This window comes from Haliaeetus leucocephalus, unplaced genomic scaffold (genome assembly GCF_000737465.1).
Source record: "Haliaeetus leucocephalus isolate CR32 unplaced genomic scaffold, Haliaeetus_leucocephalus-4.0 Scaffold384, whole genome shotgun sequence".
NCBI lineage: Eukaryota > Metazoa > Chordata > Aves > Accipitriformes > Accipitridae > Haliaeetus > Haliaeetus leucocephalus.
Genome location: NW_010972820.1, coordinates 8,686,183 through 8,709,741, shown reverse-complemented (window position 1 = coordinate 8,709,741; position 23,559 = coordinate 8,686,183). Strand labels below are relative to the sequence as shown.

The following is a 23,559-nucleotide window of genomic DNA, read 5'->3' as shown; positions in this document are numbered from 1 at the left end:
TACATCCCTGAACTGTGCTAGAAACCTTTTGATACACGTTGTGAACTCTCCAATTTAGCCGCTAATACAGGTCATGATGGTGGCTGTCTTGAGATATTTTGCTTTAAAGCTTTTTGTTTTATGAGCCCTTTCTCTTAAGTTTGTTCTGTGAAAGTAGTGAAGCCTAGGATTCCTGTTGTGAGGAGCTAAACAAAAGGAGCCATCTGTAGTACAGAGATCTTAGCTGGAAATCTTAAAGTTCCTAAAGAAAACCAAAGAACTGGTGTACTCAGCAGTGTGCATCACCTGCTACTATGGTCTCCATCAGTGAATTGACATCTCTCATATATACAGCATTCTCGTAACATTTAAATCTGAAGAGCATTTGAGGTTCCTTGCAGACCCAACACAGCAGTATAAGCAAAACTGAATTTTACCACTCCAACAATGAAGAAAAAGATGTGTTTTCTCTTCATTTTGGGGTCAGCAGCATGTAATTGCTCTGATGTTGGAACCAGATGATGGAAGGGCCCAGCAGGTCTTTGCGAGTGACTCTGTCTGGGGACAGACTCATGATGTTATGAGGAGACTGTGGGAAGAGAGGTGAATTTCTGTGTATCTCTTGCTCGCTCTTTCCTGCTGCTCTTTCCTCATTCCTTGTTCTCTTATTTCCTGTTTTCTTTCCTTACTGTCTTTCCCCTCCTTCAGCTTATCTGACCAAGGGTTATTGAACCTAAGATATCTATGTACTCTGTTCAAGAGAGCCCGTACATGAAGTCTGACTACTGCATTAAACTCCTAAGAAATTGCATGTAGCTGAAATCTCTGGAGAGTCCATAAATGTAGCAGTCTGCATTAAAATAGATCGATAATTTCTGCATTTTATGTTTCTGAAGAAAACTTACCCAAACTTTAAACTTCCATCAACCCTTTCAAAAAAAAATCTTTAAAATGTTCTTGAATCTCACACTTTGCCATTGTTTTTCAAAGATATGTAGTTATAGAAGCAGCCCTGAAAGTCGGAAAGGTCCATTTTCAAATAAATCTGTATGCTAAACGTATTGAAATAAGGTCATACTAGGTTCATTCAAAACGTATATTAGTTTGCCAGAGAAGTTCATAAGCTGTGACAAACTTTCTGTGATTCTGGTCTATAAGACTGGTTTTGCTAGCGTTTTTCTTTCCTTAAAATACTTTACAAATTTCTTGTTTTATAATTTGCTACAAATTTTAAGATTTACTACCATTTTTTACAAAATCTTGTAACACCTCTGCACAGTTATTAAAATCAGGGAACACTCCAGTCATATAAATTAGCCTGATGAGATGAAAGGGAGTTCTGCTTCTTAAAGTTCAGTTCGTGTAAGGCAGTGATTAAACTTTGACCAAATGACTGGCAGCTATTTTCTCATTTGTCCAACTAGATGATGTTTCAGAACACTCATAGACGCCTATAGTAGCCTAATGATTAACTTGCACTACCCTTTGGGATTAATCTTAGCTTCAGAAAGGTGAATTTACTTTACCATCTGACTGGCTAATCTAGCTATTGCTTTACTTTGATATTCACATTTTCACTTGTATACAGATTCAGATGCTACATTTCTGACAACAGCATTGAGACTTAAAGATGTCAATAAAAACTATAGATGAGTGACCTCTTCATCACTTCTGGATATACAGACTGCCTATTTGTAACTATGCATTGTAATACAGTTTATATTCTACATTTAACTACTAGCTGCAGAAAGCAGAAACCTAGATCACTATAGTAGTAGAGGAGAGAGCTAAGAAACTCTGTTTAATCTTTCTTTCTTCCAAAATAGGTAGATACTCTTATCATGATGTACAAAACACACTGTCAATGTGTCCTTGACAATGCAATTAATGGGAACTTTGAAGAGGTAAGGTTGTTTCAACACACATTCTTGGTATATATTGCACAGGGAGCCAAGAAAGCATTATTTATGTGCATGAATCTGATTCCTACTCCTTTAGATTCAGCATTTCTTATTGCATTTTTGGCAAGGAATGCCTGACCATCTTCTTCCCCTGCTTGAAAATCCCATCATCGTTGACATCTTCTGTGTTTGTGACTCAATACTGTATAAGGTAAGCTAAGCATTTAGCTATATGGATAATCTCAACCACGTTACAGCTTTTACTTTTGTAAAAACAGCATTGAAGTTAGAGTAACAGGATGCCATGACTGCTTTCTGCCTCTTACCTGTGTAAATCAGCAAGGATTCCATTGAAATCAAGAACATAAAGCTGGCACATGTAAGAGCTGAACTCCAGTCTCAGCTCTGCTGCACACTTGATGTGTGACTACAGGCAGCACATTAATAGTGAAATCCTGACCTACTTGCTTGAATGTAGCTGGAGGAAACGCTTGTGTGCTTCACTGACAAGGCTAAATTAAACCTGGATGAAAACTGAAGCCTTGTTTTTACTTAAAACATCATTGCCATTTCTACCAGCAAAGAGAGTCTGTGGCAGAGCAGTGAGGTGATTCCACATGTGAATCTGCTACTCACAGGTTATGTCAGGCCATGGTTTCATGTTACAAAGCTGGAACAATACTGGGTTAAGATATTCCTGCCTCTCCTGCCTGCTACACTCCATTTCTGTTGCTATGCTGTTAGATGTACCAGCAAAACTGCTGTACTCTGAACTGGTTTAGGTATAAAAAAAAGTCTAAGGAACATTTGTTTTGTTTTGCACAGTTTATGTGCCATATGAGTTCTTCGATCTAGTTCACAGCCTGATCACACGAATAGTTGAAACTAAGTGAAACTAAGGAGTATTGCAAGGTCAGGATTAAGCGACAGAGCACTGGGGTGTGTGTGGGGGGGGGAGTAATGCCACCAAAGTTTCCTGAGTTTTTAATTTGGAAAATCAGATCAGATCATTAATTAATAGCTGCAAAGTACTTTAAGTTCCTCTGATAGGACATGCCATATAAATAGAAAAGGATTGTCATCCTCTCTCTAACACATTTCACAACCACATATTGATGGGAAGAAATAACAATTGGCATAACAGTAAACACCAAGCAGTCAAAACAAGAAGAGACTTGGGGCTGTTTAGCAGTGCCTTATTGTCATCTGTTTGTCATTCTTTACTGTACAAAAATATGGGGAAAAATCCAGAAAAGAGGAAAATACATATTTCTTAGAAGCATATCAAGCTATAAAGTAAGAAGAGGTATCTTAGTTAGCAGAGTGAAGTAAAGGTGATTAGCATCACATAGCATAATTACTACCCTGGAGATAAGTCATTAAGCCTCATTTACTTGTAGAGGTTATATTGTACCTTGAGTTTATGAGTTTTTTCCTGCTCTAAACGTGCTGTCCCAATAGACCCAATATTAGCTTTATTTGTAATAAATATGTGACAGAAGAAGAAATACTACAGGAGCACTAAATTATAAATTGAATAAGACAGAATTTCTCAAAAGTTCATAAATTTACTATTGTGCCTCTTCTTTGTCTCTCGTTATTTCTCACTTGTAATCAAGGTAGATATTCTTGACAGCACAGCTGCCAGAAAGAAGGAGGAATTTTATTGTGTTGTTATCAAACCATTTACATTAGTAGTGGAAACAGATTTTGGGGATATAGGCTAACAACTTTGCCCTCCTTAATAGCATTCCCCAGAAGGCATGCCGGATGGCACAGTTTTTTGCCAAAACAGTTCCACACCACACTTAGCTATAGGGATTTCTCCTAACCTCTGAACACCTTCAGTGCCACATCCAGTGTGGCAGAAAGAAGAGTCAAGTGGCTAATAGCACTCAAAGACTTGGGAGATGTTTGAGTATCTTCTATACTGAGACTCACGGTGATGCTAGAAAAGCCGAAGTGTTTATGCATCTCACTTCTGCTGATTTCCCTACTGTAAGACATGAATGATAGCACATTCCTGTTTTACTGGCATGCTGGCATACATTAAGAATGGGAGCTATCTAGGTATATAAATATCTCATATGTTCCTATCTAATAGTGATAGGAGAAATTTAAGTATATAAATATCTGGACAATAGGTTGAATGGCTTTACTCTGTATAAATTTCCTGTTCTTATCAATCACTTTGCAATCTAAGTGAACAAGACAGACATGAATGAATAAATGGCTAGTGGAAGCTCGATATCATTTTCTGTTACTTTTTAAAGGTCCTTACAGATGTACTCATCCCTGCAACAATGCAAGAAATGCCAGAAAGGTAGGTATTTGACAATAATAATGCTACATTCTGTTTGTTAGGCATATTCCGAGTAAATAGTAGAAATTCTATATCCTAGAGAAATTTTCTCACAATATTTATGCTCATTTTTAGAACAGTAGAGTATGTATGGCAAAATGCTGTCAGCTCTGAGGCCAGCTATAGAACAGCCTTAAAATACTACACAGTATTTTAATGTTCCATTTTACTGGCTTGCTGGGTATTTTGAGATAGGTTTCTTCTACACTAAAGCCTAGAAAATCAAAAAGGAAACAAATGTACTCGTGTTGTTTAAGGAAAAATAATTGTTACCTTTTTTTCAGAATACTTTTGAGGTTTGTATCATGCATCGCCATAATATCTAAGCATTTTTTCAACAAGACACTAATAAGAGGATTACCATAAATTGTCTCTGAATCTTTTTAGCTTTCCTTTCCCTTGAAGGGCATCTTGTTTGGGGTTTTATGTCTGACTAAGGCCTTTAGCTTCAGGTATCTCTAATGGTTCTTGGATTTCTTATGGTTTATTCTTAAAGCTAGTGTTTTTCAACCTATTTTAATTGGCAGATGGCTTACAGTTTTTCTCAGAGGAGGTACAGACCAATATATAGTCAATTTTAGCACTTTGATGACTGATCATTTCCTGTTTCTTTTTGGTGACACCTGAGGATTAATTCACAGATATGTCCAGGAGTCTGTTAATCATAGATTGAAACCCAATTATTTAAACTAATGCAAGACAATTTTTATTGATGCTTCTCTAAACCACATTATTTTCCTATAGTTTACTGGCAGATATAAGAAATTTTGCAAAAAACTGGGAACAGTGGGTTGTTTCCTCTTTGGAAAATCTACCAGAAAACCTGATGGAAAAGAAACTGCCTATTGCACGAAGATTTATTTCCTCCCTGAAACGACAGACATCATTCCTACACCTAGCACAGGTAAACAGAATAACACTATACATCAAAAAAATTGTCAATTACATTCAGTGCACCTTGCTGGCTATGAAATATAATGAATTATTTTTTTAAGGTTCAACATCAGCCATGGAAGACTTACATCTTGTACTTTTAACCATCAAAAAGGAAGCAGCCATAAATAGATCTGACCAAAACTTCAAACTTTTGTAGTAGGAAGGAGAGAAAAGGCAATGGTTATAATGAACTACTATCATGGGAACTTTTGGCAATCACGTGATGAAGCGAAATATATGGGTATTTGGTTTAGTTCCAAATTGGAAAATAACAGATAATCCTTCTTGCCTAGCAAAGGTTCACTGTCTTGTCCATTATGTCCTTTAGTAAGCTTATTTCTTTTTGAGTTTTGACTGAAAGGAGAGCATATGAGTGACAGGTAGCTGAGGGCTCCAAGCCTGTGTTAGCAGGATACAGGTATCTGCAGTTAGGAGGCACCCCCATGTGATAGTTTGGTAGATTATACAAAAGGACACAATGCCTTTCAGATAACTTAAGTGCTAACAGCTTGGGCTTTGAGGTCATAGTCCTCATGAATAACTGTAGATGCACCATATAGCCATCTTGACTCTTTCATAAATATTAAGACAGAAGTAGCACATGGGTGACATTGTGAAGATTATCTGATAGGAAGGCACGTTAGAAGAGCATTAGAAGTCTAATGGAAGGGAAACATTATCTCGCCTGATCTACAGAAAGTCCAGCCATGATAAGAAAATTAAACAGAATATGATTCTTCTCTGAGGAGTTACTCAGATGATCCCCAGGTGTGAGTCTGTGCTGGTTTTGTCTGGGATAGAGTTAATTTTCTTCATAGTAGCTAGTATGGTGCTATGTTTTGCATTTGTGCTGAACACAGTGTTGATAATACGGGGATGTTTTAGTTATTGCTGAGCAGTGCTTACCCAGAGTCAAGGCCTTTTCTGCTTCTCACACTACCCTGCCAGCAAGTAGGTTGGATGTGCATAAAAAGTTGGTGAGGGACACAGCTGGGACAGCTGACCCCAACTGACTAAAGGGATATTCTATACCATATGGCTGACTAAAGGGATATTCCGTACCATATGATGTCATGCTCAGCAATAAAACTAGGGTGAAGGTTGGCAGGGGGGCTGCTGCTTGGGGACTGGCTGGGCATCAGTTGTTGGTGATGAGCAGTTGTTTTCATTTACATAATTTGTCTTTCTTGGGTTGTATTTTTCTCTCTGTTATTTTTTTCCTTTTTCCTTATTATTATTATCATCACCATCATTTCTCTTTTTTAATTATTAAACTGTTTTTATCTCAACCCATGAGTTTTCTTACTTTTACATTTCCAGTTCTCTCCCCCATGCCACGGGGCGGGGGGGCGCAGGAGTGAATGAACAGCTGTGTGGTGCTCAGTTGCCGGCTGGGGATAAACCACGACAGGGTCTCAGCATTTTACCTTGCCTTCTCTTACAGATTGCTCGGCCAGCCCTTTTTGACCAGCATGTGGTAAATTCCATGGTGTCCGATATTGAAAAAGTTGATTTGAATAGTATTGGCTCTCAGGCACTCCTTGCAGTCTCAGGGAGCACAGACTCTGATGGGGAGGTCTACAGTGAATGTAAGTCCATGGTGATATATTTGTATCCTTAAAAGTAATTCACTTATTCCATGCCGCACTAGTCTACTTGGAGATGGACTGAGAAAAGGCACACGTAGGCACTGCATTCTCTAGCCTAGCTCAATGTTAATTTCAGTAGCTTAAGAAGACCAGTTGTTTGCCTTAGCATGTCCTACAAGAACAGAAGCTTGTGCTGGGAAGTCATTCCAGCTAGATGACTTTAAATGGTTGCTGAAAAAATCATTTACATGTCAGTTGCTAAGTGTAATAAAATCTCTTTTGAAGTTTTGTCCTAATCATATGGGGATATTAGCATAGATCAATTCTTGAAAGATGTCTCAAAAATTCTGTATCATTATGGCTTAATTTAATGGCTATTTATTTGAGCTAGTTTACTTTTTTTTTTGTATGAATAGATTTTTTTTTTTTGCTGAAAGTTGATCTTTAAAAAAATACATAATTTTCTACAAAGGGTAACAGCTGTTTTCCTACCTAGAATAGAGTGGAGTCACGCACAAATTTTGAGAGTGTTAATTTTCATATACATACCTGTTGTTGAAAAAAAAAAGATATATCCATTTTCTCTATTAAAAAAGTAACTTTTGTCATAGGAATCATGTTGATCAGAGTTTGGAGAGCTGGAAAGAACAGCAATGTGTCGTCCTCTAAATATTGTTACTTTGATCATAAAACTTTGTTCTCTTTAATGGTTCACAATCCTATTCACATTTTCATTTGAGTTGCCCATTTCCTACTTTTTGTGTAACTGTTTTCCATTTTGTTCTTTGTCTTCTTTCATACTAGTTAAAAAAAAAGAAAAGGAGAAGAGAAATAACTGGTCATTCAGGCACTTTTTTTGAAAATGGGAATTGAGGAAGTTAGCTTTATGTTATATTGTGAGAAACTTGTAAAATATAAGGGAAACCTAAGACAGTATACAAATCTGCCACACTACAGATAAAGCTTTACTACTAAGCTTATTAATAGAAAGGTTTTCAAGGCTGAATCTTAAAAGGAATGAAAAATATCAGAAATTTTTTTTGCTTTTATTTTCTTGTAAAACTTCATTGTCTTACAACCTGTGTCATTGTAATGCTTAAGTAATTAAAATATATATGTGTGATGGATGTGCGTCTGCTTGCTTTGCTGGGGAATTGCTTGTTTCTTCACTGCTCTAATCCTTTGCTTTTCCCTTCCATGCTACAATATTGTCATATGGCTGGTGAGTGGCTTTTTCTCACATTCAGAATAGCATGCAATGATCTGTTCTCCTTTTTACATGGTAGATGACTCTATTACAGTGTTCCAAGAACTGAAGGACCTTCTAAAGAAGAATGCCACTGTGGAATCATTTATTGAATGGTTGGATACTGTGGTTGAGCAAAGGGTTATCAAGGTACCTTTCAAATGTTCTGCCTGATTCAAGACCAAACCCTATTCCCCTTACTCCTTACACAGTCCCTTACTTATGCAGTCCCATTGGTTTCCCACATGCGGTTCAACTCTGCTTCCATCTGCTTATTGTAACAGGGGAGTTCTTCATTTGGTATGAAAGGTTCCAGTGCTGTTAATTCTGATTAATCATGCTGAGTGCTGTTGAACAATCTTATGTGTGTGACAAACTTACGAAGTATCTTAACTAAAACATTAGTCAGCACTGTCATAAACTGTACATGAAAGAAACCCATCCACCTTATCTGTGCATGCAGAATCACAGGGGTATTGCTCAGGGAGTAAGGTGAGCAAAAGTTGTTCCTTAGAGAAGCAATTTCTTCTTCCATAGTATTCGGATGGTACTCTCTGTGGTATAAGTTAATGTAGCAGATGGATTCAGAAGTAGCTAGCCTGTAGAAGGATTTCTATAGAGTAGGATGGAAGATACAGAGATACAGTTTTGTAGCTTTATAAGGTGCTTAACGCAGTAATTGATTGTTTCGATGGGATCCCCTCCTATTTACAAGATGCTTTATAATCACGAGTATTTTATATACATGTAGTTATACAGGAATGATTACACTATAGCGCAGAACAAAATAATTGAGTTCTGAGTTATAGCTCAGGTAAGATATATTTACCCAATTAGTGACTCTAATGAGTGTAAACTGGCAGAATAAAATGTTGCACATTGCTTGCTAGTAGCTCAACACTGGTCTTCTCATCAGGTCTTATTCTATCTGGAAATGCAATATCTTATTCATCGTTTTAGGGAGCATCTTGATATGAATGGATGCAAGAAGAGGAGACAGTGCAGTTAGCTTTCACTGGCTTGCAGAATAGTGATTCTGCCACTTACAGAATAACCATGGGCATGTCATTTTTCCTTTCTTTACCTGTTTTCCCAAATTTCAACGGAGACAGTGATAATTTCTTTTTTTTTTAAAGCACTTCTGAGTTTCCTAACATGTGCTGTCATATGTGAGCAGCACAGTGAGGAGTTTGGATGATTCAGGGCAACAGAGCCAAAGCAAGTCCTCATACACACTTACCTAGACACAAAACTCCCACTGAAGCAGTCACAACTTATTTTAGAACCAAATGTTTATGGTCTAAAATTGATTCCACAATTTCAGAAGACAGTTCCTCATAAACAAGCCAGGCAAAAAGGGTGAAGCACTCTCCCATTCAGCATCTACTATGTGATACTGTATTATTGAAGTTAACAGGTATGGTTCCTAGCATTGTTTTCCTGTAGTTAAGGGTAAGAAATACCAACAAGTCCTGATATGAGGCTAGGTCAACTAAGCAGAAGCTAATAATTTACAGAACATGTAATCCTTCCATTGCTGTCTGCCTTCTGTTCATGCTAAAGTGTAGTTACTGTCAAACTCACACAACAGCTTCTTTCTGCTTGCCATTTGAGAAAGCAACAGGGCATACATTACCACACAAACAAATCGCTGCCAGAGCAAAGTGAGAGTATGAAATGAGCAGCATTAAAAGTGTCAATGTTACAATAGTAAACATACTATTTTGTAAGAGAAAGTCTGGCCAGTATTATACAGATTACATTAAAGTACAAAGATTAATTTCTGTTCCCTGTTTATGTGGATTAACATCGTGCCAGAAGGTGGGGTTTTTTTCTTTCTGCCCTGTACACCTGTATATTTACAGAACAGTGTGGCACCTCTAATACTAGAATATGAGGTAATTTATATACCTTCAGGGCACAGCAGAGCCCAAGCAGTAAGCAGTTTGCTTCATCTAACATTGACAGATGCCTAGTCTGGTTGCACTGAAAAAAGTGAATGCTGCTCTTCTTTATCACTTTAGGACACACATTATGAAGACAGTTTGAATCAGGCAGCTCGATCCACCCTGCCACATCAGCCTGAGTCAAGGACTCCTTGAACTCTCAAGCATATTCAGTTCTCCTTTCTTCTCTCCTGTGTGCAGAAAGCAAGTTAGCATACTTAACAGTATTTTACTATTCTCTTTCAGGCAAGCAAGCAAAATGGGAGGTCATTAAAGAAGAGAGCTCAAGACTTCCTTCTCAAATGGAGTTTTTTTGGTGCTCGAGTGATGCATAACCTAACTCTAAACAACGCGTCAAGTTTTGGTACCTGGGCTTTGTAAAAACACTACTATTTTCTACATACATGCTAGCACTTACCAGCTTTCCAACATTTTCTGAGCAGAGGAACCTGTCCTAGTCTAAAGATTCTTTGATCAAAGCCCTAAATGCTGTGTAACATGTTTTTCAAACTAACATTTCACATTAAATGCTAGCAATATTTTGTTGGTGACCTGTGTCACATGTTCATTTTTAAAAGGTATTTTTCTTTCGAATTGCTGTTTGATACTGCTTTGCCATTTAAGAGCGAGAAGCTCTGTTTATTTTGGTATAGCAATGGAAGTGTAACTGCATATCTCAGTATAGGAGACAAGATTTAAATTATTAGTTTTACATGTGGATCAGTTTGGTGAAAAATTACTGCTGTATAGAAGTTCTTGTGCATGGTATGTTTTCATAAAAACAAAAGGAATTAGGCAGATCACAACTCATTTAATTCTGGGATCAGCAGACAGTCAATTCAACAGTGTTTATGGTTTTTAAAAATTAAGGTTCATGTGTCCATCTTTAGAAAGGTTTATATTTTGCGGGATTCTCAGGAAACTTTTTATAAAATAGAAGATGGTAGAGCAAGCGAAACTCATTTTAAGTCTAGTACATATTTTCCTAATTTTAGTCATAGGTACATTGTTATCTAAAATTCAGAGGGTATTTTAAATGGCTGTCAGGAGAGACACATTTTTAATGTGATATATCCTTGAAATAAGGTCAAAGACTTCACCAGTTATTGTCTGGTTGTTTAGCACAAGGCAAACAGAAATAGAGTAGAGGCATTCTAGCAGACTTCAGCCTTATCTAGCTCCACTGTGTGCCCTCTTCAAGTATAAAGCATGTCTCACTTTCATCACTATTTTTCTTTGATGTAATTAGTGGTCAAATAGCCTACAGGACAGTAAACAATTGAGCTAGGTGGGCCAGTGCAAAGAGAGATTAGAGCTAGAAGTTAGGCACTATTCCTTGTTGGTCTTGCCAGGTCATTTAAAGTCCACAATTATTTATTTGTTTCACTCGCTTCTTGTAGAGTGGTGAGAGATGGTCACAAAGATAACTCAGCTACTCTCTCTCTTTCTCCTCCTAAAGGTTCTTTTCATTTGATCCGCATGCTACTAGATGAGTACATCCTGCTTGCCATGGAGACACAGTTCAACAATGACAAAGAACAAGAACTCCAGAATCTACTGGACAAATACATGAAGAATTTAGGTAACTAGAGCTTGGTTCTTTTGAATGTACTCTTGTATTTTTAGAAATTGATGTACTTGTTTAACTTTAAACAGAAGCAGCTTACTGTCTTCTCTTGAAGGTGTACTTACATGCAACATTGTCAAATTCAACTGAAAAGCTTGTGACCATTCACACAGCAATTCATTCCTACCTTCCTACCATAGTTCACTTAATAACGTTTGGTGGGAATGTGAATACACTGAATCACTGAAATGATCTTGGATGCAACAATCACTTCTAGGTACACCTGAAGGGCCACAAGCTGAAGTGTGAAAAGAGGTATAAGTAGCAGAAAGGGCAGGAATTCCTAATTCAGTTTTTCTGCCAAAGCTTAAATAGGTAATTACACCTTGAACTAGGAATGTATTAAATGTTACCAAAATCCAAATATCCCTGCAAGGTTGGAACACAAGTTTGGAGCCCTATTTAGCATCTGGCTGAAGTATTACTACGTGGAAGAGAAACAAAATTAATTTAAAACAGTATCCTTAACATTTTCCATCTACTAGGCTTCTTCAAGGTTAGACAGTTTGAAGTCATATGCTCCAGGTTCTTTGCTATAAAATGAATTAAAATTGATTTGGATCAAATTCTGGTCCAAATTAATCCCCTAAAAATCCAGTGAAACTTGACTGGGATCTGCTGAATTATTTTTTATTAACATTAGCATCAGCAATCAGTCTTTAACTTTTTGGTTGTTGTTACTCTAAATCTGCTTTGCTGCAAGAAACTTGCATAGAATTTGTCTAACAGTAGACGCTGTGCTTTTTCTTTTAATTTAGCCTTCAGGAAAAAAACTTGTCCTATGTAGCAGTTGCCTTATACTTGGATACTTAGGTGAAGTACTTGAAGCTGTAAGGTGGTCGTGGTTTCCACTGAAGAATAGCAAAACTTCCACTGACTTTATCAGTAGTCTGCAGAAAACTGAAGAACTACTGAGTATAACAAATGCTTTTCTCTAGATATCAGTATGAAAATAGCATTCAAGCGTTCTAAAATTCCCATTGTTAATTCTTTAAGATGAAGTGTCATGAGCCTCATTCACTCTTAGTGCAATTTATTTGACTTCATTGCTGACATTTACTTCAAGGGAATAAATCTGATTCATACCTTCACTATGATGACTTCAGTAAGGAGCTGATACTCTGTAGATCTGTGGTCAGGGAATATGATACAAACAGTTCCACTGGGAAGATTAAGACTATAACAATATTTGTATTCATTGGCTACATGCAAAATATGGAGGCTTCACAAATAAGCAACCAAAGATGCTCATATGCTGTCTATATACTAGTGGTGAATTTATGTGCAACAAGCATACATAACAGCCACTAAGAGTTTTCACTTACTCTTCCAGATGCAAGCAAAGCCACCTTTACTGCATCACCAAGCTCTTGCTTCCTAGCAAATCGTAACAAAGCTGCTCCTCTGCCCAGTGACACTTCAGTCAAAAATGAGTGTCTAGCAGAGCAAACCTACGTGTCCTTGTCAGCTAGCCAGCCCAGCAGTGTACCTTCTGGTCTGAACACCTTTGCCACAGGAGACAGTGAGAATATGCAGCTGACAGGTATGTATCAGTTCTTCTAGTTTCTCTTTCTCTTATTTGCTTGTTAGTCTTTCAGTCCACAGTAACACCTTGCTGTAGGAGGAGCAGTGACCATATATGCATTTATAAAGACCTCTAGTAAATAACATTTCATGAGCTCACCCTCTGGGCTGATTACAGAAGGTGGCAATTGTAGAGCCCTGCCAGTAATAGATCCTCTTGGAACAATGGTAAAACTAGCCTATACCTCTTGGCTTGGTGAGGTTCTTGTGAGGAGAGAAAGAACAGTAGCACCTGGAGCACATGAGGCTTGTAACTGCTGGAATTTCCCAGTGCATGTGGCAGCCTCCAAGGTGGAGAATGAAAGTGGAAAGCTTTATAGCCCAAAGCCATGGATTAAAGAAGGTGTGTTGTATAGGTAGGGGCCAATGCATATCCTTTGTAAAGGTTTCAAATGGTAATGTACACTTCACTAAAGGGTTAGTGTCTTAAGAGATCCTCTCTATTCAGCAGTACTGCAGGATGAACGCTAATCACAGCTAATGCTTATTTATTCCAGGTCAGATGGAGCTGTCTCAAAGCACTGGTCACCTGATGACTCCACCCATTTCACCAGCCATGGTCAGCCGAGGAAGTGTTATCAACCAGGGGCCAATGGCTGTGAGACCTCCAAGTGTAGGTCCAGTGTTATCCACGCATTCACAGTGCTCTTCCTACTCAGAACCCCTATATCAGACTTTGTCACAAACTAATCAGAATTACTATGGAAACAATTCCAATTACCAGGCTATGTTCAGAACTCAGGCCCATTCCACTTCAGGAGTATACCACCACAGAGCAGAGCACAGCCGATTCAATGCCTTGAGTGAACAGCAGTTCTCCAGGGACTACTTCAGCAACAGTTGTGCTGTGTCTCCATACAATGCCAGATCCCCTTCCAGCTATGGTCCCTCATCCATGTCTCAGGACACACACAATATGCAGTTTCTGAATACTGGGAGTTTCAATTTCTTGAGCAACTCAGTGTCTACGTGCCCAGGAGCAGCGTATCCTGCTAATGCTTCCAATGGTATTAATATATATTTTTTTTCCCCATTCTGTTTCTCTTTCCTTGCTGGAGTAGGCTGCTTTTTCTCTGCTTTTTTCCATGGAAGATGTTTTTCAGCTCTTATTTATACCTTCCTGTGTTCCACTTCTCTGATGACACACAGAGATTGTAAAGCAGCTTAACAAGCTACTTAAGGATTTATTTTCCTCTGATGAATCCTCAGTTGACCTCAAATGCATCTGCTGCACCTGTGCTAATCTTTCTTTGGCACCACCGCCATGTCTTGCACAAAGGAAGGAAAACCAGGATGACCTTGTGATTTAACAGTCTCTTGAAAAGCCCCCAAAACATGTACTATGAAATAGAGCAGGCATAAGGTAGCTTACCTCTGGGATCAGCATAATGGACCATTCTAGTCACAGGGTCAGGATGGTGAAACGAATTATAAAAATGTGCGTTAGCATTAGTTTGAGACTTTGAGACTTAATATTTCTCATACTTCAAACGTAAAGTTATTGCCACAGTCTGCCTTAGAGATATAGTCAGCAAACCCACCTCCCTCTTCTGGAGGAGACAGTGGAAATGTTGCTTTTATATGGATTTGTATATGCAGTATATATTATCATGCAGATTTTCTTTCCACATATATTTTCCCTGATTGTGTGCTTCAGAAGGGAGGACTGAACTGTGGATGAGAGTCCCCATGGTGTCTCTTACAGTCACTGATTGCAGGCTACTGTTTGATTCTGAACTTAGAATGGAAGGGCAATTCTGTACTGAAGCCATGACTGAACTCTTAGGATCTTTTTGCTCCCTCATTACCACCCCTCTTCTGGGTCTGTCACTGCATATGTTACTAATGTTACTAGGCTGTATGTGTGCATAAATGATCTTATTCTTAAGCGACTCAGCTGGTAACAATTACCTTTTGTCCCAGGTTATCACAAGCTCCTACCCTACCCTTTCTCTTCAACAGTAGTTTCACTCTGCTTTTTTCCAATCTCTTGTCAATAGGATATTATGGAAACAATATAAATTATCCAGAATCTCACAGACTTGGAACAATGGTGGATCAACATGTTTCTGTAATCAGCAGTGTAAGCAGCATTCGATCATTACCATCGTACAATGATATACATGATCCACTGAATATCTTGGATGACAGTGGAAGAAAACAAACAGGCTCATACTACACAGAGTCCTCACCTTCAATTGTCTGTCGGACTCCTATGCGTAAGTATAGCCAATAACTGAGGAAAAGCTATGAACTTTTTAGCATCCTAACAAGCGCTGAGTATTAATCTGTAGCTCACATATGTAGTATATGAGATGCAATGTAGAGATAAAACAGGTCAGTACCTAGGATATATCATAAGATGTGTTTTCCTTAAAATTGCAGGACAGTGGGTTTAATAACTCTTCGCCCCCTTAAGGAAGTCAATGATCCATTGTCCATGAGGAGTGGAATGACTGGCCTGAATTGCAGAAAAATCTGTATTAGGAAACACTTGCTAACTATTAAGTGAGCTAATAACGAACTGGGCTCTTCTAAGGGCTCTTAAGGATCCTCACTGTCAAGCAGATTAAACGAATCCTGGGGTCAGGGATGTCTAGATATATACTTCCTGTGGTATAGTCCCTTCCTGTCCTGTGCTTCAACAACTGTGTGTATTAGGCAAAGCTCCCACTGACAGTGAATTTTAGATGAAATTACCTAACCCCAAAGGGTTTGCTTTGGTATATGCATTAAACAAATGGCAGCAGCGTTTAGTCTCAGATTCCAAAAAGGGTTGCATGGAAGATATAAACCAGGGCACCATTTGTTTCTCCACAATATTACCTCTGCCTACTATTTACCTGTTAACCTTGCACAGAAGATCAGACATTACTTGCCCCATTAAGGCTCTGCAAGAATTCAGTGCTCCTTTCTTTAAAGGATGCTAAAGAGGGGGAAAAAAACCTAGTACCACCATGCAGGGACTGTGCCCATCAAGTATGTTCTGTATTCTGTGGTGATATGTGCCAGGTGGTGGCAGTGGTACCACCAGTGAATATGGACCCGAATGGTGCAAGATACGGGAAGACAAACACAGCGCACGTAAATAGCTTTGCACAATTTTCATAGAAGATGGCTCATATGCAAGCTGTAAACTTCAGGCCCATAGTTGGATTTTTAGCAGAGATGACTTACATATGAGTTTTGACCTATTCCCTGATGGCGTGAGGAGCCACTGAAGAAAAATAGAAGTATAGGTAAATTGAGTGAATTATAGAAGTGTTGACATTTCAGTCCTTCAGATGGTGTGCCTGGTAGATAAGGGTTTCCATCAGATGAAATTAGATTGTGGTTTTTGTTAAATTCAATAGATAGAAAACTTCAATGATGGTAACCTTTTTTTCCCACAGCTTCAAACATGCAAACCACATCTTCTTCCCAGTGTATGTATGGAACATCTGGTCAGTTCCCTTCTCAGGAAAATCTGGAGTCCCATGGCCCACCAAGCAGAGAGATGGTGTCATCTTTACCACCAATCAACACTGTCTTCATGGGAGCAGCTGCTGGAGGAACCTAACTGGGAGAGACATGTCAGTGCCTTAAGCTTACTTTCCAAATCCAGACATTAAGGCTATGATGATACCCCCCTTCAAGTTGGTGGAATAGAAAAATATTACATATAGGTGTTAAAGGAGCCATTTTAGAGATATTAGCAGCCCTCCACACACAAAATATAGCTAATATTCAGATTGGGTCCTGCTTGTGAATCACTCAGGATAGTTCTCACCATGACAGCTTTTCAGTCAGAAATTCAAGGTGAGCAGAAAGAGCCAGTGATTCTTGCAAGCAAGATTAAGTTGTAAAGAAATTATTACATCTATTCCTAATTTATTAAAAATGCTATTTTAGTCTTTCACTTACATCTTTTTGTATAAAAATGTTTATTTAAGGCCTGTGTTGCTCATTATTTATTAGGACCACAGAGTAACTGTTTACTTTCTCTTATTTGACAGATTGTCAAATGTATGTATCCTACCTCCTATGGAAATGTTTACAAGGTCAATTTTTACTGTTTGAAATGAAACTAAGCCAAATTCTTAAGTTTTTTACTTTTGTGCTCTGGAAAGTCAATTTCAAATGTTTAGTGCCTACTTATGTAAGTTAAAGTCCTCAGGAAATAAATAAAACATATTGTGGGGAATTTTTTTTCTTTTGAAATAAACCACCTTCTCTTGAAATAAAACCAACAAAACATGCAAATATCATAAGGTAACTAACTGCAGTAGCCTGCTACTATAGCTGGATAACTGAAACAAATGAAACTATGCCACGAAATGTCATGGGATTTCAAAATTACTTTTGGTATGAGCCCAAAATTTCTACTGGTGAAAATCTACAAAAAGATGTCCATCAACTCTCTTGGGTTTAGGGCAACTGTGTATACTGAGACCAAAAATAGTAAAGATGATTTAAAAATATTGTAACCAGATCAGCTATTTTAATAAAAAAGTATTTTACAAGTGCCATGATACTCTGTATACAAACATGCATTTATGTATGTTTCTGGAGAAGCCAGGTGAAGAATATCCACTAATGGTATTAAAGAGGACAGAGAAGAGAGCACACTTACAAAACAAGCTTCTTGCTACACTTTCATGAAATAACAGGTATTATTTTATAATCAGATTATCCCATCTGATTCAGATGTTATTTGATGTCCATATTCCCATTCAGTCTGTTGAATATATGCTGGGTATTGTGGAATTAGATAGTAGGGTATTTTTGGTGGAAGAAAATGGATGATACCACGATGAAGTTTTTGTTTCTAATCCTTTAGTGTTTTCTATCATGAGAAGTCTGACTGCAGCAGAAAAGTAATAAGGAACATTGACTGGGCTAGGTCATGAATAATTCCTGATATGAAATACTTGATGCAGAAATGAGACACCATGGTTCAGTAATTCAGATGTAGAAGACTTCAGCTCAATTGCTTCCTAATTCAGGGTGAAGTCTTATGCTGTCACCAAAAATGCCAAAATGCTGCAAGAAAGTTTTGGTTTCCGTAAGAATTCCCAATGACATGTAGTGGTAATACAGGCTGTTCAAACAAATATTTATTGGGTAAGGCTTTACAGCACACAAAGTAAGTACTGCAAAAGAGTTCTTTCTTCATGATTATTCAGAACAGGGTATATTTTCTGCTAAAATTAGTCCTATAAAAGTCAGGTTTCTTATCTAAGCAGAAGCGGGTCACCTCTATAGTCAGTGAAGAGTGATAGATCCCTCCTATTCCAAGTGAGATAAGATGGGGAAGGGGAATACAAAGGTAAGGGATAGGCCACTATGGAAAGGGATATGTCGCTATCCTGAAATGCTTGGCTCCCTCTGCTGACAAATGGCATGGCATAAATAATTCCTTTAAACTGGAAACTTCCGGATTGTTGAATTTACGTGAGAGCAATATGCAGAATTTAGAGGAAGTAGGCAGCCACTAGCAGACAGGGTCTTATTCCGTCAGGCTCTACATAAAAAGCACAGTTTGTGGTACATAGTGACTCATATGTGATTTATATGCATGATTTCCAGTCATTTTCTGGTTTTTCATGTGAACCATTTTGCATTGTGGGTTGGTTTTTTGGTGTAAATTACTTTATCTGTACTTTATCTGAGATGTGAAACAATATTAAATGTGCAGATTCTTGTTATGGCTGCAAAACAGAGTAGCATGAAGTATCACACTGTTGTAAATTGCAGTTCATTATCGACAGCAAAGGGCAGTAAAAACATATTCTAATATTCAAATAGCCAGTTAAGAGAGCTCTCTCATAGTGTTGCAGAACAAACCAAACCCATAATAATTGTAACTAACAAAACCAAATGAGAAATTTCCATTTTATGACCAATTAGTTCGGCCAAATATGTGGTTTGATGAATTCAGTCAGTTTTGTCTGTGGGAAATGAAATAATTCGTAACTTTTGTGGAGACCCCATGGGAAAATTTTTACCTTTACTAGTATAGCAGCATTACAGTAAATATGAAGAATCAAAGGAGTTGCCACTCGATGGTGTTGTATTACTCAGCTGTGGATGCATTACTATGTTGGTTTTAATGTATACATGCCAGAAAATCTATGACAAAAATTTGTACATATTGAGTACAATCAGTGTCAAATGACTATTGCCTAAAGGGGAAAAAAAAAAAAAGCTTTTTTTTTTTTCTGAGAAGGAAAGATGAAAAATGAAATCCTTTTGATCTATTTGCCAATATCAGTGAATTTGAACTGGTGCTAGAAAAGGCAAAAGAAATGGATGAACAGGTCAAATCTGCTTCCAATTCTAAAGTAAAACTGATGCTAATACAAATTATATCGACTAAGACAAAGCAATATTGAAGAACCGATTGTCTTGTGTGCCATGAGCCCGTGTCTAGCAGTGCAGAATTCGGCTGGAAGAGAAGTGCAGTTTTTTGACACTGAAGGCAATTAGGACCATGGGAATTTTGCTTCAGACTCAAAATTAACAAAAGAAAGTTTGCCTTTGCCTTTAAATGTGTAGTGAAAACAGTGAAATTACTTGTAAAAAGTAAACCTGTGTATCATACTGTCATCCCACAAGCCAAATGCGTCTTAGTTGTCAGACCAGCATCCTGCCAGGTATCTGTCTAGTACATGAGTGACCACTGGTCTCAGAAAGGAAGGGAGCCTGCAGTGCAGCGGGTAGAGATGAGCCATTTAGCAGAACCTTATATTTAAGGCAGACTATTAGAAGATCACAGATATGTTGGAATAGGAACAGATGCTTTATATGAAGCCGCACAGTGCTGTTTCCCTCGTTGTGGGATCAGGACTGAGTGGACTTTAGGCTTATGAAGCAAGTGGGGTCCAGGGAAGAAACAATGACAAAAAAACCCCACTCTTAGAGCACTTCTTAAAGAAAAACTGTAGAGATGTTATCACTCTTGGAAAAGCAGATATTTGACACTAAAGAAACTAAATCTGTTAGCAACAGAGCCAAAGGTCAGCCAGAGAAATGCAAGAATATGTAGGAGCAAGAAAGTAACGATATATGTCATTAATGCCATACCTCGGGACAAAGAGGTATGGCTGGGAGTTCCACAGCAACTGATACTACTGTGCTAAAATGAAAGGGGCCATCAAGCTACACTTAAAATTGTTGAGGCTGCTTGCTAGTAATTACCTGCTAGGTAATGTGGGATGCCTTAACTGGTTTTGATAACTGGGAAGAAATAGATTAGTGTTAGTTTTAGGGCCGATATGCCCCAGGTTGTAAGTAACAGACTTTTGTATGACTAGTTTTGGGCTACAGTTTAATTGGAATCACTAATCTATCTTTAGGGATTGGATTAAATTCGATATTGGCCTTGGGGATGGAGTCTGTGCAAAGGTGGGCTGGTTAGTATGGGCCTTATGACTGTTGCAAATAAGGGCCTGTAAAGCCATACTAAATCACTTGTCTGAAATAGGTCATGGGTCTTGTTTTTATGATGAACTCTGTTTGTAGGATTTGGGAATAGCTATAACTGGGTTTATGGGCTTGGATTCAGGATACTATGTTGGCCTGCATAATGTCTGAGCTTGGCTTATGGCTCTTGCCAGTAGGGCCTGCATGGTATGTTTAACTTAACATAGTTAATTCAAGAAAGTTTGCTTCTTTCTTCTTAGTGATGTACTCAGGATGGAGCTTAAATCTGAGTTAGCTTTGGCATTAGGGTTAACTTCAGGGGTTGGGTCAACATGAAGCTGAGACCATGAGTCAATACTGGATTTAGAAGTGGCCATCGAGCTCGGCTTAATGCTGCTGCTTAGAGGGACCCACAAACTATGCTGAGTTCTAGATAAAACAGAATGTAGGGAGACCAATATAGATTAATATTATAGTCAGAATTAAAATGAAGATTTACTTGGGCAGGAACTGGTGAAGGTGGGTTGTTTCTGCGTTTAGCAGGGGTTGTTGAGCTTATATGAAACCTACTGCCAGACCAGGTGATCTGGTTATGATTCCTTCAAAGTCTAGTCTTAAGAGCAGACTTAAAGTTGATTTGAATTTTACATTTGGAAATGAAAGAAGATGAGCCATTTAGGTTAAAGCCCGGTCTAGAAGAAATGAGTGAGGCTAATTTGAGGGTTTAGGTGATGGAGACTACATTGTCAATCATACTTCTAAGGCTGGCGTTGGGGAATCTAAAGTCATGGCTGGGATTCAGGCCAACATGGAGCAATGAATCTGAACTAATTATGGATTTAAGACCTGCAAGGATCTATGCTCATTATTGAAATTAGTAAGAGTCACTGACATAGTCATTAGCTTCAGTTAAGAGTTGGAATAAAAGGCTAGGACTAGGTCAGTAACTGTAAGCCAGGATCAATGGACATCTAAGTAATCATTAGCTGAAACCTCTCTGATGGAGAAGAGGTGCATCTTTCACAGCCTAAGATGAGAATGATAGCCTTAATGGAAAGGACTGTAGGATCTGTAGTCTCTAGAGAGATGCCGCATCATCGCTAATGATTAGACCTCAAGTAATCAACATTACTGGGATGGTGAAAGATCAGGAAAGCAGGAGATCCTACCACAAACTGTGTTGCTTCCATGGTCAACAGACATTTGCAGCAATAACAAGGCTCAGCAGAATTACTTCTCACCAGGATCTTTGCCTGCCAACAGAGGCATGTGCAGGTAAAACAGGAGAAAAGCTGGACTGGGATCTGAAATACAGGGAAGCAAAATATCATGCCCATTGCATAATTAGTGACACCAAATCCTGTTTTTCTACATTTTGGATTCTTTGTTATTTGCAGTTTTCCCCCATTTAACAATGGCTGCATGTTACAATGCTGCATGGAGTAATGGTTACACAATTCAAAACATGTAAAAGGTTATATTACCAGCTGAACTAGGAAAATCTACTTCCCTTCCTTTTGGCTTAGTTGATTATTATCCTTGATCAAATAAAGGGCCACATGTTCATACTGCCCTTGTGCCCTGGTTGGTACAGTTAAAAGAGACTTACAGTAAAGTAGTATATTTAGAGTTTGATATTATATGCCTTTTTAATTCTTGTCATATTTGATTTTCTTATGCCATTCAGTTTTGTTCAGAAGCTGACTTTATTGATTAGTTACCTGTTTCACATCAAGTTACGTAGAGATCACTCAAAATTTAATTAAAATGACAAGTTTTAGAAAATCTCCACTACAGTAAAAATACCAAATGTATGCAATACAGAAGTGGACAATAAACAGCCCTTCCTTTCTCTCTAATACAGTCTTTACCAAGCTTCATCTTCAAAGTATGATCAACCTTCAAACACTAGCCCAGATGTACAGCATCCTCTAACAGCATCTTTACTTTGTCTCTACGAGTTTTTTCCTACGTAAGCGTGCCATCCACTGACTGATGTACTGGATCTGTCCTCCGCACCCAATCCACAGCGGCTGTGATTTTCTGACAGCCCCCATCTTTCAGTTCTTGGTAAGTACTTTAATTTTAGAGATCACATGGCCAAACACCAGGCATGCTTAAGCTAGCAGTTATCCAGCTTCTGAGTCCAGAAAAATAGCTGATGAACTGCCATCAGTGCCCTACATGTGACAGTTCTCTTTCAGTTCCATTTTTGAAACTACCAAAATGCTCCTCATTTTATAATTGATAGTATGGATAATTTTTAAAGAATTTTAGAAAAGAATATAAAAAGTTACCTACACTGTTAGGTTCCTTCTAAAATTGAAAGGTGAATTGCATTCTAAATGAAGGGTATGTGGAAAATTCTAGGGAAATTAATTCTTAAAAGAGTAAAATATTGAGGATGAGACTGAAATGGACTCTGTCCATTGTACTGGGGATGTAACACTTCGCTTAAATAAATAAATATGAACCGAGCCATAGATTAAGTTTGATATTGAGCTATTCCAGCTGATCATGGTGTTTGCTCATTTGGAAGAAAATCAGATCTCTGATCCTGCTCCAAATTTTACATGAAGCAGAGCAGTGCCATGAGAAGAAGCTAAAGACATATCTGTATAGTCAGCTTGGTTTACTCCTGTGCTTTGTGGAGTGGTCTTTATCTCCTGATTATACAGTCCATCCTGTTTAACTGCTGGAGTACAACCTGGCTTCACCCCAAACAGTTCCCTCTGCAGGAAAACAGTAAAAAAAAAAAAAAGTTTGTCCACTTCAGGGTCCACATCTACTCTACATCATTGATGTGAACCAGATTTTCTTCCAGAGCCTTTTCATAGTCTTCCAAGAGTAGCCTTCCATGTCTCCTGCTTTCGTTCAAGGAGCTGGGAATGAGGTTCATGCTACTTCTGCCGGTAGTCAAGGCTTGAGCTATCACTGGTATGTGATATACCCCTGAGTCCTGGACAACTCAGACACAAGCAAAGC

General features: G+C 38.2%; 1 protein-coding gene across 1 annotated transcript in view; it reads left to right on the top strand.

The window, feature by feature from the left end:
• RFX6 (regulatory factor X, 6) overlaps positions 1–16,729 on the top strand; it is a 34,734-nt gene extending 18,005 nt beyond the window's left edge. Inside the window, exons 8-20 of the mRNA XM_010573459.1 lie at positions 1,806–1,883; positions 1,978–2,091; positions 4,154–4,203; positions 4,987–5,146; positions 6,623–6,767; positions 8,054–8,163; positions 10,206–10,323; positions 11,419–11,541; positions 12,920–13,129; positions 13,668–14,177; positions 15,171–15,389; positions 15,561–15,563; positions 16,563–16,729. Of these exons, the coding sequence (XP_010571761.1) occupies positions 1,806–1,883; positions 1,978–2,091; positions 4,154–4,203; positions 4,987–5,146; positions 6,623–6,767; positions 8,054–8,163; positions 10,206–10,323; positions 11,419–11,541; positions 12,920–13,129; positions 13,668–14,177; positions 15,171–15,389; positions 15,561–15,563; positions 16,563–16,729 (2,007 nt within the window). The remainder of the gene's footprint in view (positions 1–1,805; positions 1,884–1,977; positions 2,092–4,153; positions 4,204–4,986; positions 5,147–6,622; positions 6,768–8,053; positions 8,164–10,205; positions 10,324–11,418; positions 11,542–12,919; positions 13,130–13,667; positions 14,178–15,170; positions 15,390–15,560; positions 15,564–16,562) is intronic.
• The last annotated feature ends 6,830 nt before the right edge of the window (positions 16,730–23,559 follow it).